Consider the following 12,891-nt stretch of genomic DNA (forward strand, 5'->3'; position numbering starts at 1 on the left):
GCCATTTCACCCTCCGGACATGAACCCAAAGAAAGCTTGGCAGAGGGCTCTGCTGACACACTACAACTGTGCTCCTGTGGAGTCGCAGTTGATGGCGTATTAACCAATTTTGTCTTTTATATGCAAATGTATTTAACATGTAGCAGGCAGTCAGCCCTATAATCCACTCTACACAGCAGATACCATCCCATTTAAACTTGTATAACAAGGAAACGTTTAGCTCTGAAGGTACATTTAGAGCACAAGAATTTTCTTCTCTGAGCTACATCCTGATGTTTTCCTCCTTCCCTAATCTTACTTCCTAGGACAAGTACAAATCCAGTCAGTCTTTATCAGCTGGGGGTGTGGGAGGGCAGTTTTAGATGAAGCTCTTACAACTGCATTGTTTTCTTTATGAGAAAAAAACCATCAGCAACTTTGAGAAATTAAAAACCCTAAATTAAGTCCTTAAGAGTTCCCCTTAGTCACTTCCAAAGTTTTTTCCTAATCCCTTTGAACTCTAGCAGTTTAATCAACAGCTTGTTTTGGATTAATCTTCTCATCCCAGTTACACACACACACACACACAAATGTCCATCACAGAATAAATTAAAAAGCAGAGTCCCTATAAAGAGCCATAACAATTTCACATTCTCTGGAATCAAGAATAAAGGACTTAGTAGCATGACTAAGGCTGAAGTCAGAAAGAGCATCTCTTAATGAACTCCTGGGACGCCTGGGGCCCCTGTGCTCCTCAGCAGGAAGGGCCAGGCTCACTCCGCAGCACTGCACAGCCAGGGGAGCACCTGGCTGGGGCACAGCTCCACTGGGGTCATCACCAGAGCTCATCAGCCCCGGGCTGGGCAGTCACAGCCCTGCAGCCTCCTCAGGAGCATGCACAGGTGCTGGACTGAGGGGTAATTCCCCAAATTAACGGACTGCAACTCCTGAGCCAGCCACCGGCAAGGGCTGCAGGGAGACAAGGCACCTCCCGGGCTCCCGTGGGAAAGCAGCGCTGGACACCACACACGCAGTGCAAATAACTGCTTGGCTCAGGGGCTAAGAACAAAGTGTCTGACTGGGCAAAGCTACAAGCACTTGAGAAGCAAGGGAACAACCTGGCAGGTGAAAATACATGGGCCATGAAGGAGCCCAGGAGACTTCCCCAGGAACACTCCAAACCCCATTGCATTTACTAATTCCTAGTCCTATAAAAGCACTTCAGGAACTTCTGAAGAAAATTGCCTTCTGGTGGGGAAAAGATCCCTTGTTTTGGGAGTACGTACATGAGCTGCAGAAGACGGCCATAGCAGCCAGGTCATTACAAAACACAAGGTTTAATGTCTATGAAAAACAAGGGGTTTCAGCACCTGTCTACTGAACACTCCCCTTCCAGAGAACATGGTGTACAGCCCTGCAATGCTGCCAAGGGGGGTGTCTGTGCAGACACTGCACTGAGGTATAAAAGGTGTTTTGTACCACCCATCACAGCTTTGCAGAAGCAGCATTCACTGCAGACACCGTTCCTGTGATTTGTGATGCTGAAGAGCAGCATTATTTGGAGAGCACAGGACTGCAACCTGCCAGTTCCAAGTTATGGCCAAAGCTAATTAAACGAGTTGTGAAGGCAGATTACATTTCACATGCAGCACTTGGTCCAGCACTTATATTTGTTCTTACAGCACCTTCCCCTTTTCACCGTGGACACGGAGTGTATGACTTTCCCCTGTGCCCAAAGTTAGGACAGTATTTCACAGTACAAAACTGCTTTGCCACTTTTGAATCAGGGGAAAAGACTCATGCAGAGGATGGGCAGAAAAACTACATAGATGACAGCAGCAGAAATACAGCAGCACTCTTTCCACTGCCACTTTGCTGCAGTCTGCCATCAGTCCTGGTGCTGGGGCAGGTGAGAGAGGGGGAGCTGTTGGTGGGTGCTGAGAACCGGGCATCTTGTGATTCAGGTGTATGGGGGCTAGTCAGCTGGACTTCAGCACTGTGCACTTTGTGCCTGGATACATGAACACCTTCCAGTGTCCTCCTTCCTTTGGAAATTATCCAGAATGAGACTACCCTAAGTGCAGCCTAACCTTTAATAGGAAGACATCTGTGAAGAGACTCCCTTGACCTAACCCCTGGGCACCTGTGAACTGCCTTTTAATGTCAGCTGTTCACCACTGCTTGTTTGCATAGAGAGATGCATGTGTGTCTCTGTGAACCGAGGTGGTATAATCCCAACAGCTGTAAGGCAGGCTCCCAGATTCCTCTGCAAGCTGAGAGCTCACTATCTTGACACTGACACCTCTGAGGGAAACAACTTTGTCATAGGTTCAGTGGAAGATCAGAGGACCTTGAAAAATTATTATATTTAAGTCCATGTCCATTTCAGGGCACAGATTTCCCCTGCAAAGAAGTAAAAATTTATTAATAAACTGCAACAGTTTCATATAAGAAACAGGAAAGCAGGAATGCTACTAACCTTGAGAACATGAAGACCAGTCTCTTGCTTTTTTCCTCCCGACTGCACATCAATCATCCACTTGACTGCAGGGTTTTAATTTTAGGCCACTTATTAGCATTAATCATCTCAATTTTCACTTGGAATTTGTGAACAAGTATTCTGTTTATTAGCTTAATAAAAGCTCAGATGCATAGAGCTACAAGTATCAGGCACCTCAGCACACACTAACACAGGGTTGCCCTTGATTTTAACTTCTTTATGCCACAGAGAAGACCACCAGGACTTAAGATCCACATGAGGGATAGTCCCCAACATGCAATCACCTGCACATATCACTTGCTAACTTTACAGCTACTACTGGGCAGCGTGGCTCTCACACCATACTTACATCTTATGTACCTCTGGAACACATCACAGGTACTTCCCAGGTCTAGAAGTCCTCTTGGCTTCCTTCTCACAAGCACATCAAATGTCTTAAAGCAACATTGCAGAAGAGGTTGTCCATGCCTCTAGACTATACATCACATTTATTTAAACAAGTAAGCAATTTAAAAGTCCCTGAGTTACACGTCGCCTCCTTACACCATTTCCCCAGAAGTGACTGCACACTTTCTGCTTCACCAGTGAGCACTGTTCTTCCACAGCAGCACCCAGAGGGGAACTCCTGAAGCATGCCACCCTCTTGTGTCCAAAACAAGTTTCACTAGTTCCACCTGCAAGTACCAGGAAAGCACTTTACCAGATTAGAGACAAACAGCCCTCAGGTGTCTGGGCACACAGGTCTCTCTAAACCTCCCTTCAGAAGTTTGTTGTTGCTGATGCTTGCATTTCAAACGAACTTCAGTATTTCACACCAAGCAAGGAACTTGCACCAATTAGAAGCAAATTTAAACAAATCATGACAGAGTACCAAAAGCAAAAAGTATCAAATGTAAACAACTTGTAAACATTAGTAACACAGTGGTAGATTCAAACAACATGAATGACCACAGAGACAATTCACAATTCAGAAACAGCCTTTTGTCATGAAGTCTTTATGGCTTGACAGAAAGAAAGTTAGATTTGTTTTTGATGTGGTTAGTGCAATTTTTTTTTATTTGAGAGGTCAGTTAAGAAGAGTTAAACAGATGAATCCAGTATGACACCTCAGTTTCTGAGTTGTTTTTGAACCTGATCTGAAATATGGCACTGGACTCTCATCTAGAGTCAAGGCATTTGTGATCTCAGAAATAAAACCAGCTATTTGCCCCCCAGGACACGGAGGTTGTGGGGCTCTTCAAGGGATAATTCATATTTCATATAAAACAGAGGAAGGAAAGCTTAACAGCATCAGAAGTGCAGCTGTGTGCTCAGCCAGTACCTCTGCGATCCACATACACAGCTTAATCTAATACATAATTCATTTGGAATGAAGTGAATGGAGGAAGGAGGAGTAGGCAGACTCACTGAAGAGGTGGGTAATGCAGCATTTGAGAACAGTCCACTCCTGGAAATTCAGACTCCTGAAAAGTAACCTTGGGCTTTTACACAAGGAGTGACTACAAAAAGCATATTCCCAAACACTGTCTGAATTTAGGTCCTCCTATTCTGCTATCTCATGCAAAGCAAGAACGAATATCCAAGCTTCTATCCAAAGCAAAAATCAGTATCACTTTCCTTGACAGTGATAATGGTGTTTAGAGGATTTTTCAAGTAGTGTACACCCTCCTGGAACCAGAACCAAGCTTCAAGACACTCACCACATCTGCAGCTTTGTTCCAAGTTACCCCTTCCCTGATTCCAGAGACACCACTAGTCTGGCACCACCATTTCCTTACACTTATTGCTTTTACAAGCCATATTCATTCCCAGGACACCTGGCTCACCAGAGTTTTTGCTCTTCCCCTTTGTTTCTCTTCCAATAGGAAGAGCTCCCATTTTCCCTAATGGAAGTCAATGCACACGTGCACAGGACAGAGTAGACCTATTAAGGCTACATGGCTGACCAACAGAAACAGAAATACATGTATGTAACTGAAATTTTCTTCTGTTTAGCAAAGGGCACCAAGTTTTAACTGAGACACTTCCACATGTGACTCTTACTTCCTTCTATCCACCTTCTCCCCCTACCCCCTTTACGTATGGGGAAGACTCACTGTGCTTCCCTGATGCAAAACAAGAAATAGATCACATCAAGTTTGCTCCATACACCAAAAGGTAAAAAAAAAACCAAAGGACAAACTGGTTCACAGTTAACTATAAATAAAAGTGCAGTAAGTGTTCAAGTAGAGTGTAGAGTTTAAGCAAGCTGTACAACCACATTTGGCATAGTCATCTTTTAAAGGCCCTGCGTGGGTCCCTCCCATTACTGACAGCAGGGGGAAGAGGCTGAACACTATTAGCTGGTGCTGGATTTACAGGTCCTCGTCCATTGCCTCTCCCACTACCTGCATAAATGTGGCCGTGGTTATACGTGAACGGAAATCCACTTGCTTCAGGTCCAGTTTGTAAACCATTTCCTAAAAAGACAGAAGAAAGGTTATCACGAGTTCCATGGGTTGAAATCACCGATTCCTTACATAAGTTTAGCAATAGGGAATACATGGAGTTTGCAGGAACCACCAAACCCTGAAGACCAGAAAGAAAAGCCTCTCTGACACTGCAAGACCCCAAACCACAGCTTACCCTTCCTCTCCTAAACTACCTTCCCTTCATTCCTACACCACTTTCTCAGCTAAAGCAAGAAGGGTCACAATAGTAGCTTTAGAACACCAGCTACTGAGTACGGGCATTGTGTAGCCAGGCCAGAACTAAGGTTCCCTCTCAGCTTAACCTGTTCAAGACCTTGAAGCATTTTCATATTTAAGATTCTATGTTTAAATACAGCACAAAATTATCTGGATAAGTCAAATACTGGAATTCAGATTACCACCACTGCCATTTTCGGGAGCTAACCTGGCAGGAAAGCCATGGTGTCTAGCAAGACTGAAGTCATTTTTAAAGCCAGTGTCTCAGGAAGTTTAAAAAAGCAGAATTTCAAGTCGTGCAAAAACTTTTTGGAAGCATCAAAACAAAGGTTAGTCAAGACCCTTTACGTGATATAGGGACCCCAAATATTCTCATGTCCTTCTCTCCTACCGAAGAAATCCTGAAAACAGTTTCAGGAGATGTTCATGCTTACATGCTTGAGGTTCAGGCCCCTGTCTGAATGACTTTTTAGAGCCTAGTACACTTTTTTATCCCAAGAATGGAGAACCCTTGAAATAAATTTCTATTCCCATTAAGTGCTTCTTGTCTTTTCACATTTACAAACTGAAAAAAACTTACCCAGTGGCCCAAAAGTACAAGTACCCATACCACTTGACGCAGAAATATTATTCTGTTCACCCTGTGCCTTTAGAGAAAGTTAAAAAAAAAAAAAAAACAGAGACATGGATCAGAGAAAGAAAATTCTCATTTTTACAGAAAGGGGATGATTTTTCCCCCCCATGTTCTTACAGTGGCTCCACATGGAATTTATCTACTACTTCAATTACTGGCTCATTTTAAGATATGTATCACTGAGTCCATTTTACCAGAAGAGTCACATCTGATCACAGACTAGTGTGAAATACTCAGAACAAAGAGCACTTTAGGCCAGAAGCTTCAGACAAGTTTAACATACCAGTTTGTTCTGCCCAATGTGTTCCGAGTTGGGTTCGCTGTAGTTTGGCACTTCTGAGTACACCATGCAGAACCTGGGAAGAAATTAGGATTATTAGGAAGTTCTAAAGCCATTTTTTAACAGAGTTCTCAACTCCACAATTCACAGAGCATATGTTCTTGACACATCCCATCACCTAGAAGTAATTAATCCAGACCCCATGGTTCAGAGAATATCTGTAGGTATTAAAAGGCTCTTTGATCCCTTTATTGGCTTGTGGTGAGGCTGCCACATCTTCCTGGTGAGGGCATTTCAGTCAAGCAGAGGCAAGTATTCATTTACTCAAGGAGGTAAACTGGCCTAAATAAAACAGAAGGTGATGAAAGGGTTCCCTTTGTCTCTCTTCCAGCTGCACAATCTTGTCCAGCGCCCACTCACAAGGTCACCCAAGGCACTGAGTCATCCAGCCTGCTCCCAGACAGGGATTGCATTACACCTCTAGAGAAAACTCAAACACTCCCACATGCTCCCATGCTATGCAGTACCCCATTAACAATAACAGCACAGAGGAGTCCAAAACAGGCAATGAAATTCAAAGCATCCTTTTCCACTCAAGGAGACTATGGCAGAATAGGCCCATCAACTCACCACATGGAAATTATGGCATAGAGGAAGAAAGATCTGGATCATTGCACTGCTTGGAGTGGTTAAGCAGAAGTGGAGCTCCCACCTGCTGCTGGGAGGCACAACCCAGATAAGGACTCTCATCACTCCAGCCAGCTGGGTGATGCTCTGAGGTAAAGAATTCTGTACAAGAGAATCTGTAGATTTTTCTTTGTGTAATTCCATCTGAACACTGGGCATTTCTGAACCATACAGGAAGAGATGTAGCAACCCCAGAGCCCCACTTCCCTGATGACTGTAAGGTTTCCCACAGCACTTTGTGCAACAGTGGAAGTACTCTTCTGGTTAGAAAATGCTGCTATTTTTCCTGTTGCTCAAGTATGTTACTCATGTTTGTTCTTAGGCAGGAGCTGTTGCCCCAGTCTGTGGGCAGTTTAAAGCAGGCTTAATGAGGCTTGCTTCTGCTTGGATATGATTCACTGGAATGACCTTGCTCATCCTTCTCTGCATTGCCTGTCCCTCAAGGATGACACACATACAAAAGGCTTCCACCAAAATGAAGTGGTTAATCAAGATAAGGCCTAGGTAAGCAGTGCAGATTCAGTCCCTTGTCATTTATCCACTTCCTCCTCCATGGTGCCAATGATGGAAGCTGATTTTCCTCAAAGTACCTACAGTCCAGAGAGGGTCAGAGCTCATTATATCCATGACCAACTGAGAACACACTTTTGCTGCCCTAAATTTCATTTCCTAAGAGCCACCAGGTCTCATACTTACCATGACACTCTGCTGAGAAGGGAAGTATGAACATGCAATACTTACTCCCCAATTTTATGCAGCTCCCCTCCTCGTCCCGTGTAAAGTGTCAGGCATCCTTTCCACAGAGATGCGTACCTGGGCAAAGAAAGGAGAAGTGAAGCGGTTTCCTAGTGAATGAGCTGACAGAGGAAGTGGAAGCATGCTATCTTCCAGGAAGTTGGCAAGTATTACAGATCAGCATAGACTAAAAACACTCCCAGGGCCCCCAATGTCACCAACACTAATGCTGTATAGATCCCCATGTACTACTTCTAGCAAAAGGTATCGGAAGCTCAGCAGACTCCCTTGACAATTCCAGGAAAGCAGCCAATTATTTTGAAATTGGATGATCTTTTGTTGACTGGAGCAACCCTTATGACTTGTCCTGCAGAGAACAGGCATTTTGCCAAAAGCAGTATCTGTGTTATATTCGGTGACAACTCCCAGTTCTGCTTTCAGCAGGAGCCAGGAAGAATCGCCTTTGCTTGCTGGAGAACTGCTACTGAATGCATATGATCAAAAGTGCTTCCATTCTTAATATAGGTCCTTACCAGATTGGGCTTTTCAAAGGCACGAGTTTGGCCACCAAACTCCAAGTGACATATAGAAACACACTGACATAGTTTTTCAATTGCAGGAACATTCCCTTACAAAGACAGTGTGAGTGCACTCTATTCTTTATAGTGGCACTTGACTTCAAGCACTGAAATTTGAGCCATACAAAACTTTCTGTGTAATTGTTCCCTTCGGTGAGGGGCATCACGTATGTGTAGAGAATGAGGAAAATGCAGACCAGAAACACAGGCACAGAGCAATGGAGTTAAAAGGAATATGTGTGCCTTCTAGCATAGGAACAGGGAGCCTCAGCAATTGCACTCGCGGAGTCACCAATCTGGACAAGTCACCACTTCCTTACGCTCCACGTTTATCTGTGGAACAGAGATAACAAACCTTCCTCTTGCCCTTTGCCTTATCTGCTGAGACTGGGAGACATCCGGCCACACACAGGGCCCTAAAGAGGCACCAGGGAGGAGGCAGGTTGGCAGGAGAGGACAGCACTGACAGTGCAGCGATAACCTTCTCCATACTTCAGCACCAGCAGGAAAGCACAGGCACTGTAACTGCACATACCACCTTGGGAGCTTTCCACCCAGAACCAGGATTAGTGTTCTTCACTTCATAGTGCTACCTTTCACTTTAAGGATTCCCTCACTGCCTAACCTTTAATCACCAGCTAGCTGGGCAGTCTTGTGGCAGAAAACAAAAGAAAAGCACTACCAAGCAATAAATATAAGTCAAACATACATTTACTGGGAAAAGACCCAGCAAGTCATGTGACTAACAACCCCCAGCATAAAGTTATTCCACGTATGCAAGCATTTGTTTTTATCTCAAAAAGAGCTGGGCATAAAGCACTAAACTCCAACACTAGTTTCAAATTTACAAATATTAAGTATAATGGCTTCCTGTAAATGGGTTCACCACCCAGTGACAAAAGTAAGCATCAGTGTCTGCTTTTCCAGAAGAATGCATCTGCAGCTTGAAATTCAGCAAGGGGGAAAAAAAAAACCATGTTTACATGGGGGGGCCTGGATAAGCTTTTCTGCTTGTATCAGAGGGCATTCTGCACTATGAAGTCAGATTAGCCTACAGAGCTGAAATTCACCTGCCTTGCAATGGCAGCATCACACACTCAATTCTATTTAAATCTAAAATTGTGCTTGGAGAACCCTGTATGCCAGCATGAGGGCAATTTTCTGAAGATGAGAGCCAAACCAGAATGCATTTAGCTTTAGCCATTTCACTCCCTCCGCAGTCCTAAGGGAGCATGCAATTCATGTAAATGAAGGCATGACTTTGCCACCCACCAGAAATAGTGATGTCAGCTCAAAAATTTAATATATACAAGCCAAGCTCAGTTTTTCACATTAGAGGATGCCATGACTCCCCATTTGCTGCACAGAAACACCAGAGCAGCTACAGTAAGCCAGTCACAGAGGGGAGTACAGTAACGCTGCTGAACAGCATCGCTCTTAATTTGTTTCAATGTCATCTACACACAAGGCTTTGTGCTGGCCCAGAGCTCTGGTTTAGTTCCACCCATCCCTGCACTCCACGTGCTCTCCACGCAAGCAGCGTTCCCCAGAACCACCTCTGCTGAGGAGTCAGCCCATTTCGTGTAAAAGGACATTTGCATAGGAGGAAGCAGCTGTAGTTTTGGTGGCAAGGGTCATCCGATTTAAGTCCAGAACTGAGAATTACACTCAAATGAACAACTTAAGAGCAGCTCAGTTAGCAGCCTCACTGAGTCACCTTTCACCTACTTTTTCATAAAAACAAATTAACAGGACCTTATACACACTGCAGTTCCACCATGTCCTGGACTGCTGTAGGCCAAAGGATCAGTGTAATGGATTTCTAAAAGTGTAACCTAACAGGCATGGAGAACTCAAATCAAAGTGCCTGTAACTTTGCTACTGACAATTTAAATGACATGGAAAAGGATTTTCAGATTGACTCTAACATTCTTTCTCACAATAAGTTTGGGGTTGGGTTTGTTCCTTTTTCCTCATTAAGTTACCTCTGAGAAATTATTTGCACCTAACCAAATTAACACACTCTACAGTGTAGCACTAGCATGAATTCTTACAGTGAAACTGAAAGGGTTCTCCTCTGCCTGTCATTTTTGTTAAACTCATTCCAATGAAAAGCAACTTTTCTGCGTGATATGTAATCATCCCTTCCATTCATTAAGGAGCTCACTGCCAGAGTAAAGAACTAGCTGGGAAAATAAGAACATGCTTTGGACTTCCCCTGCTCGATTTACAGACCAGGACTGACTGTTGCATTCCCCCCTGCCCCAGAAGTATTCTCCTAGGAAGCTATTCTAAAGCCAACCCAAATCTCTTCACCACCACGTCCTCATTACAAACCCAAGCCCCTCCTAGCCTGTACACTCACACTAGGCATGTTCTGGCCTGGGAAAGGTGGGTTCAATTTGGCGAGTGACCTTAGGGCGCTGGCTCGGTAACAGGGAGAGGGTCGGAGGGGGCAGCCGTGTGCCCCGTGGCCCTGGAGGGGCCCCGCGGGTGACAAAGGGCTGCGCGGCCCGGCGGGCGCGGGGCGGCCCCGTACGCACCCTTTGGTCAGGCGGATGATGTCCCCCGGCTGGATGAGGCCGCCGATCTCGTCCCACACGCAGATGGTGATGCTGCCCGTCTTGTCCGCCACCTTGCAGGACCTCACCTCGTGCCCGTCCTTCGTCTTGGTGACTCGCCCTGCGGGGAGAAGCGCGGCTCAGGGGGGGGCACAGCGCCGCCGGCCCCCCCCGCCCGCCGTGACACGCGTGGGCGGCCCGGGGGTGGGGCGTGCCGGGCGCCACTTACCGATCTCCAGCACAATAAAGATGACATTTAAGTTTTTCAGTCCCGGTTTTATGTCTTTTATGAGAAAATACGTGTCGCTCGCCGCGCTCATACTGCGGCCGGCGCGGGGGTGAGGGCTAGCGGGGCGGGCCGAGCCCGCATCCCGCGGGGGAGCAGAAGCAGCGCGGGGCCGGGCAGGGGGGCACCGGCGACCCTCACAGGGGACGGGGACACGAGCACAGAGGGGCTGTGCGGTGACTGTGCGGCACGCCCGACCCCCACCGCTCCCTCTCCACACCGACACTACCGGCACAGAACCCACCCCACCTCCCTCTCCCGCCAGCACTAAGGCGCACACGTGCGCCGCGCTCCACTTTATACCGGCTGGGCGCCACCAACGCGGGAGCTGGGAAGGGGTGCTTGCGGCGAATGGAACAGTCCGGGGCACGCGGAGCGCCAGGACTGGGTAACGGGCGGGCGCGAGCCGGCGCCGCCCGCTGATTGGCCAGCGCTGCCGCCGCCATCTTCTCCTTCTGTGGGCGCTGCCGCTGCTGAGCCGGGGCTGCCTCTTCGCGTGTCTTCCGCCAGCTCGCTCTGCCTCGCCTCACCCCTAATGCCTCCCCTCACCCACTCTACCTTGCCTCACCCCCTCGCCCGCCGACTGACTTCCCTCCGGGGAACAGCCCCGCGGCGCCCCGAGTGCGGCTGGTGCGGCACAGCAGAGTAAGGGAGCGGCTCGCTGCCCTCCCACGCCATTTTAAGCGTCGGCTGTAACATCGAGAGGAGCGTTGTCTCAGGTGTCCCAGAGGGCGATCTCCCAGTAGTTCCGCCCTCCTTCACTGGGATTTAAAAAAAAATACAGATTTGTTAGGGAGAAGCTTTTCCGGGAGAAACTTCATCTCCACCAAGCAGAAAAGGCAGTTGTGGGGGCTGCGGGCACTTCAGGGCTTAGTAGGGCCGCTCCACATCATTCTGCTCCTGGGACCGAATGCTCGAGGCATGTAGGGGAAGCCAGGGATTGTGCAGTAGCCTGCCTTGAGCCTTCCCTTGCTTAAAATGTGAGCGTAAGTCCTGATGAGTACTAAAAAGTATCTAAAACATTCTGAATTCTGCTAGCAGCTTCTTGAGGAGATGTGTTATTCCCTTGAGCTTGGCTATGGGTACGGTGTAAAACATGAAGGAGGGGCAGCTTCTCCAAGTAGGAAGCCATCGAGGTGGTGGACAAGCCCACACAGCCTTGTGACATCCTTGGCTGGCTGGTCCCAAGGAAACAGCTCCATGCCACAGAACAGCCCAAAGACGTGCAGGTGGTCCTGTAATTCACCTCTTCCCCTTAGGAAGGGTAGCGTATCAGTGTACGTGCACTTAGCTGCTCCTTGTCAGCGCCAAACCTAGCTAGCTGGGCTTTCTATTTGTGTGAGCAGAAATCCATAGATGACAGCAGTTGTGAAATGTCTGGCCACATGTTCTGCCACAGAGGAGCTCTGGCCCAAGGAATGTTGAGCAATGTTTGTGTGTAGGCAGCGGAGCAGCCTTGCTGGGTGCCACTCAGGGCTCGGAGTGAAATACACTGCCTGCAGGAATCTGAAGGGAGAGTTTGCTTAAAGCCCCTGAGAGCTTAATCCACTTCTGTCCCGAATCCTTCAGTGAGAGCAGATGAGGGGAGTGACAGACTTCCTCAGGGGCCTATTTCGTGGTAGCGTGAAAACTTTCATAGTCATCAACTGTATTTCAGTACATTAATGGCTTTAATTTAGTCACTTGGGAAGGATTTCAAACCAAATTCCAGGAATGACAGTGTCTCTGGCAAAGGTTGGGCAAAAATACTTTTATCTTTATTTAAAACAGGTAAAATTTTTTCATACATAGGTAGTTTTTCTGCCTTCACTTCTTCCTTTTGTCTGCCACATTTATTTAGAGCCGTTGGAAAGACTAATTTTGTATCCTGTGTTTTCAGCCCTGAGCACAGTAGATTTGGGGAGAACCCTTCCATTTTTCAAGAGGAAAAAGCACAAAACAACCAGTTAAGAAAGTTTATTCAC

General features: G+C 46.8%; 1 protein-coding gene across 2 annotated transcripts; it reads right to left on the reverse strand.

Moving 5' to 3' along the window:
* Positions 1–588: 588 nt before the first annotated feature.
* NABP1 (nucleic acid binding protein 1) lies at positions 589–11,181 on the reverse strand. 2 transcript variants are annotated; one of them, XR_005602284.1, is made up of 7 exons: positions 10,871–11,181; positions 10,624–10,762; positions 7,509–7,580; positions 6,084–6,156; positions 5,747–5,813; positions 2,459–4,938; positions 589–2,382 (listed from the first exon to the last, which is right to left on the reverse strand). XR_005602284.1 is itself a non-coding variant. In XM_039554680.1 (6 exons), the coding sequence occupies exons 1-6, from the start codon at positions 10,959–10,961 to the stop codon at positions 4,751–4,753; spliced, it is 630 nt and encodes a 209-aa protein (XP_039410614.1). In that variant the 5' UTR covers positions 10,962–11,181; the 3' UTR covers positions 589–4,750. The 2 variants fall into 2 exon arrangements, 1 of the variants encoding a protein (XP_039410614.1); XM_039554680.1 differs by having other exon boundaries at positions 589–4,938.
* Between the last annotated feature and the right edge of the window lie 1,710 nt (positions 11,182–12,891).

The sequence above is a fragment of the Corvus cornix genome, chromosome 7 (assembly GCF_000738735.6).
Source record: "Corvus cornix cornix isolate S_Up_H32 chromosome 7, ASM73873v5, whole genome shotgun sequence".
NCBI classification, from domain to species: domain Eukaryota; kingdom Metazoa; phylum Chordata; class Aves; order Passeriformes; family Corvidae; genus Corvus; species Corvus cornix.